The following is a 5,751-nucleotide window of genomic DNA, read 5'->3' as shown; positions in this document are numbered from 1 at the left end:
GCCCTGGAGGGTTTGGGGCGCAGGAGGGACATAGGTGGCTTGAGTCTGGCTGCTTTGCAGAGAGTCATCTGAAATGGGGAAAGCAGAAGTCCCTGAGGAGGTGACGGAATGAGCCGGTGAACACAGTGGCGGCTTAGAGCAGGTGGCAGTGTGGTGAGAAGCATTTGTTGTCCACGTCCACCAGGAGGGCAGAGCTGGGAGACTTTGCTGATGGACCGAATGTGGTGTGTGGGAGGAGAAGCGACAAGGATTTTTGAGTAATTGGAGGATGGGGCTTTCAGAGCGGGAAGAGACGAAAGACAGTGGGAAGACGAGGCTTGAGGGGGAGAGCCAGCGTCCGTTCCAGGCGTCTGTCAGATGTCCAAAGGGACACAAGAATGGGTGTCTGGAGTTCAGGAGCGGGGCTGGGGGGTCTAAGCTGCAAATGAGAACTGCGGAGTCCTCAACATGTAAGTGGCACTGACATTCTGGAGATTAAACATACATAGAGAAAGAACACAGTATGTCTGAAAACTGAGCCTTGGGAACAAAAAAAGAAAAGTGAGCGATGTCTCAGAACCCACATAAAGAACGTGCTTCCCAAAGCGGGGAGGAAGCAGAGGTGCCAGCCACTCCTGAGAGCTCAAGCGAGGTGAAATCTAGGAAGTGATTCTTCAGGGCTTGTCAGACTCCAGGCCGTGGGTCCAATCTGGCCCTCCGCTTGTTTTTGTAAATAAAGTTTTATTGGAACACAGCCCCACTCATTTGTTTACTCATCACCCTTGGCCACTTTTGTTACAAGGGCAGAGTTGAATAGTTGCCACAGACGTGTGTGGCCTAAAAGGCCTAAAATATTTATTACCTACCTGGTCCTTTACAGAAAGTTTGCTGAGTTCTGGGTTACTGCATTAACCAGGTCTGGTTCACAGGTGATTCTGACAAGGGATGCCTGCTTGGAGAGGGTTCGAGGGAGGATGAGGGGAGGCAGCGAGTACCGACATCCTTTCTGAGGGGTTTTGCTTTAGAGGGAAGTACAAAACAAGGTAGAAACTAGAAAAAGATAGTCAATGGAGACGGTTTTAAGACAGAAGAAATAACAACTCGTGTCTGAGCTGATGGGAGTGATCCTGGGAAGAGGAAGACTTTGATGGTTCGGGGAAAAGAGGAAGCTGTCCCAGAGGAGGCGAGAGGGGCTGAGATTCAGTGCACGGATGTGGGGTGGCCTTAGAAGGGAGCCGGCAGCTCAGTCGTGGTGGCAGGAGGGAGGTGGACGGTCCCAGCGCGTGGGCCGGTGGCGGTGGTACCGGCGGTGAAGGGAGCCTGTGCAAGTCCCGTCCGATGGCCGCCGTTTCTTAGCGCTGGGTCCTGGGCTAAGAGTGACCGCCTCTCACCCCCCGCCTGGCCTCTCACAAACCTGCTCCAAGTGGGTCCTCGTCCCACTGCCCCCATCGACGCTCTTCCTGTCCAGGCTGCGGCAGTTCCCATGGTGATTATCGGTGGCCTCATCCTGCCTGGCTTAGCAACAGCTTGGACGTGGGGCTCTGCTTTCCTCCCTCGGCTTCCTCGACCGGCAGTTCCTCGCTCTCCTCTGCTGTTTCTACCCCTCGACACCGAGGCCCCAGCAACCCCTCCATCGCCCTTTCTGTCTGCGTCCATTCTCTTCGTGTGCACTGACACGAGCCGACAGCACCCAGGTTTCAGCGTTGACCTTGACCTTCCCCCTGTGTCCCAGATTCAGCAAGGACTTTGGCCACTGTGACATCCACATTACTACGAGTGGGCGAAGGAGTGAATGAATGATGTATGTCAAGCACTACTTCAACTCTCCCTCATCGACCCCTCTCAGAAGACACTGTAAAAAGGGGGTGGGGGAGAGCAAGGGGTTACAGAAGAGCAAAGATTTCATGGTAACATGATGTCCTGTCTGCCATTCACACATGCCAGATGGGGACACTTCTATTAGCCGGTTTCTCACTAGTATTAGCTGGTTTCTCACTAGTATTAGCTGGTTTCTCACTAGTATTAGCTGGTTTCTCACTTGTATTAGCTTTCTCCAGACAAATTGAGAAATCTGAGAAGCCCGTGGCATGCAGAAACCGCCTCTGCCAGAAGGTGGCGCCAAACGCTTTCTAATTCTCCACGTGGCGCGGGTGCTTTCTGCCAGGGAGGGGTCCGAGTTCTGGAAACTAGCAAGAATCTCCCGTCACTGTCACAGGTGTGAACCCCGCCCAGCGCGAAGCAATCGGGAAGCAGCGCGGAGCCCTGCAGAGCCTTAGTTCTTTACTCCTTCTGACCTTTGCTCCTCACCTCAGTCCTGGGAAGCGGGTGTCCTTAGTGTCACAATACAGGTGACGAAACTGCCGCTCAGGGACGTCACTGGCTGAGTGGCAGCCTTAGTACATAGTGCTCTGGGGTTCAGCCACAGGCTGGCCTGTGGGCTTCCCGGGCTGTCGCGGGTCACCAGAGGCCCTGTCCACCTGGAGACGCCAATGCAGCAGGCCACCTGGCATGCCTCCCCAGCGCCCAGGTGAAGCGACATGCTGGTCCTCACAGCCAGCCCATCACCGGGGCGGACAGACTCTGCCCTGTGTCAGGCTCCTGCCTCCTGGGGGCTGATGTGCGGGTGCTGTGCTCAATCCCGCAGGCCCTGCGGTAAACGGATATGGCAGGTCTGTGCCCTTGTGGGGTTTACGGTCCAGCGGAGCCTGGAGTGTTGGGAAAGGAAGGTTCTGGAAGGGTGTCTAACGCAGCTCTTAGGTACTTCCATACTCTTTTCTGGGTGGCTCGCTCCGAAAGTGACCCTTCAGGGTGTGTAGGTCGAGCAAACGAAGGTGTCTCTGAGACCCGGGGGCAGGCAGGGGCTGTCTGTACCTGACTGCCACATCGCCTGTGCCCACAGATTTATTTCTGGGAGGATCAGCGGCGGAACCTCACGGAACGGGTGAAGACGCTTTTCCTGGCCGAGAACGGCGTGAAGCTCAAGAACTTGACCGGCTACACCACGTACATGGTCAGCGTGGCAGCCTTCAACGCGGCAGGGGACGGCCCTCCGAGCTCCCCCACCAGGGGCCAGACCCAGCAAGCAGGTGGGGAGAACGGCCGAAGCAGGGAAGGGTGGTCAGCCGGGAAGGGGAGGAGGGACCACCGGCCTCTGGCTCTTGTGGGGAGCGGAGGCAGCTGCCTTATTGCACCTGCTGAGGTGCCTGGCCTGGGCACCCAGGCCCCCGCGGGGTGCCTGCAGAGTGGGAGAGCACAGCCCACGTGTGTCGCTCGGAAGGGAGAAGCCTTGGAGAGAGCCCCTAGATCTCACCCCCCCACACACACATCCCGCCCCCAATGGCCGACCCACACCCTGCCAGCTTCTGCTCCCTGCTGTTCCCACGGGACTTCCTCGTAGCTCCTTGGCCTTGCTCCTTCCACGAGCCTCTCCTGAGCATCTTCCACGGGTGCACACTGAGCTAGATGCTGGGACCACAGCAGCAAAGGAGACGGACGCGGTCCCCACCCCCCCCCACCCCCAGGGAGGGAGACAGATCATAAACAGCACAGGGACAAATTGACCTCTGGTGGCTGTCAGTGACCCAAGGACAGAGGCAAGGGGTGGGCGGGTGGCTTCGGATAGATTTGCCTGCGGCGGCCTCACTGAAGGGCTGACGTCGGAGGTGACATATGAGTGAGGAGAAGAGGTCCCCGTGGAACGTTCTGGAGGAGGCCTGTTCCGGGCAGAGGGGACAGCAGCTGCAAAGGCCCGGAGGCTGGAGGGGATTAGGGGGACAGGGAGACAGCCAGGTGGCTCTCGAGAACACGATAGCGAGGCCGGCTGCGGAGGATCTGGGGACTTTGGAAGGAAGATGGGGTTCATTCTAGGTATGTTGGGAGCCGCAGGTGGGTTTAAGCAGCTGGGCTGCAGGATTTGGTTTATGCTTTTAAAAGATGGTTCTGGCCGCCGGACACAAAACAGACAGGTGGAGGCCGGTGGGGTGGCCGGAGAGCAGGACAGGACAGAGGAGAGCGTGATGGCGAGAATCCGGCCCCCCGCGCAGGCAGAGCCAGCCCCGCACGCAGGGTCCCAAGTTACTTCTCAGGCAGCCGATCCTTCTGGAACCACGGGGGGCGGGCAGAGCAGGCATCGCCCCATCTCACGGTGAGCAAGGGTCCTCCAGCTTTTCCGTGCGGGAGCAGAGGCCCGAGCCCAGAGATCTGAGCCTGTCCTGCGCTGTCTTCGCTGCACTGGTTCTCGTCCTTTGCCTGTCACGGAGTTCTCTGCTCGTGGATTTGAATACAAACCTCCTGTGCTGACTTCCTTAAGCATCTTTTCCAACCTGCCGGTTGCCATTCTGTTCATTGCCTTTCTCTTCAAGAGAGCAAGGCCCATGGAGTCAGTTCCTAAGTGTTGTCCCCTCGAGGGACGAGCCTTGGCTCAGGAAAAACCCTTTCCCTCCACTGGCCCCCAAGGGTCTGTCTTCCTGCCTGTCCTGACCACTTTCTGTCGGTGTCATCTGCCGGAAGTGAGCCCCTAGGAGCCCGGAACCTTCCGTCACTGTGGCAGTAGAACAAAGTGTTCTGTCCCACGTCCCCGTAGCCAAGGGGAGGCAGGAAAGGCCCCCCGAGCTCGCCTTCCTCCTTCAAAGACTGCTCGCTGGCGCTGCCTGTCCCTGAGCTGGACAGAAGCAGGGTCAGCGTTAAGCTCTGGCTCGGTGGGGGTGGCCCTGGACAATAATAGCCCGGTCATCGCGCGGGAGCCAGCTCGGGATGCTGCCCCGCTGATGCGTCCTTGCCGCCCTCTCTGTCCTCCCCCAGAGGACCCCCCACACCATGTTTTTGGGTCGCTCTAGGGTTCTTAAGCCAAGAAAGCGTCTCTTCCAGAGGGTTTGACTGTCCCTGTCCTTGTCCACTCCTGGCAGCGTGGTCTCTGGGCAACAAGCCCCAGGGCCCTGGGGCCGAGAGAAAGACCACATTCTCTGCGCCTAATGCTCTGAGACGCAGACACCTTCTGCCTTCTCCACCAGGGAAGCGGAAGACAAGCCGCACAAAGCCAGGACATAGCCTGGCCCCGCGGAGACCCTACAGTGTGACACAGCCATGTCCTGGGCACTTAGCCAGGGCTCAGGCCACTTAGCAGAAGGAACTTGAGTTCTCCAGCTTTAGGGAAAAGAAAGTCTCTTTCTCTTCCAATTCTTGGACTCTGTAGTGCTAAATGCACAGTGGCGGGGGCGGGGGGGGGTCCAATGACCTCTGGTGACCCCGCCTGCACACAGCCCTGCTCTCCTGCTCCTCCCCGGCCCTCACCCCACCACCCCTGCTGGTTCCTTGGGGCCAAACAGGGCTCTGAGCCTCCAGGGAAGGAGGAAACAGAAACCCTCTGTGTGCCCCCTGCAGCCCCCAGCGCTCCCACCTCGGTCAAGTTCAGCGAGCTGACCACGACCTCGGTGAACGTGTCCTGGGAGGCCCCACAGTCCCCCAACGGTGTCCTGGAGGGCTACCGGCTGGTGTACGAGCCCTGCACCCCCGTGGACGGTGAGTGGCCCCCATCGCAGCTCCCTAGACCCGCCTCGCGCTGGCTCCGTCCTACACACAGTGCATGCAGCAGGCGCCTCCCGGCGGATAAACGGGGAACTGAGGCCCGGACCAGGGGAGTGAGAATTCAAGGGGGACGCACGTTGGAGGCAAAGCTGGGACAGCGGCCCTAACTCCCGGGAGAGGGTTTTTAAATGTTCTCTTCCCCGTCAGTTGATGGCGGTGCGGGGAAGAAGCAGGGGAACCTTTGAGAGA

General features: G+C 58.7%; 1 protein-coding gene across 1 annotated transcript in view; it reads left to right on the top strand.

Annotated features, from left to right (window-relative positions):
- The window catches only part of SDK2 (sidekick cell adhesion molecule 2), a 98,749-nt gene that overhangs the window by 70,212 nt on the left and 22,786 nt on the right, over positions 1 to 5,751 (top strand). Inside the window, 2 exon segments of the mRNA XM_011362052.1 lie at positions 2,879 to 3,065; positions 5,359 to 5,682. Coding sequence (XP_011360354.1) covers positions 2,879 to 3,065; positions 5,359 to 5,682 — 511 coding nt within the window.

The sequence above is a fragment of the Pteropus vampyrus genome, unplaced genomic scaffold (assembly GCF_000151845.1).
Source record: "Pteropus vampyrus isolate Shadow unplaced genomic scaffold, Pvam_2.0 Scaffold72, whole genome shotgun sequence".
Taxonomy (NCBI): Eukaryota; Metazoa; Chordata; class Mammalia; order Chiroptera; family Pteropodidae; genus Pteropus; species Pteropus vampyrus.
Note: the sequence above shows the minus strand (reverse complement) of the source record. Positions and strands in the feature narration are given on the sequence as shown.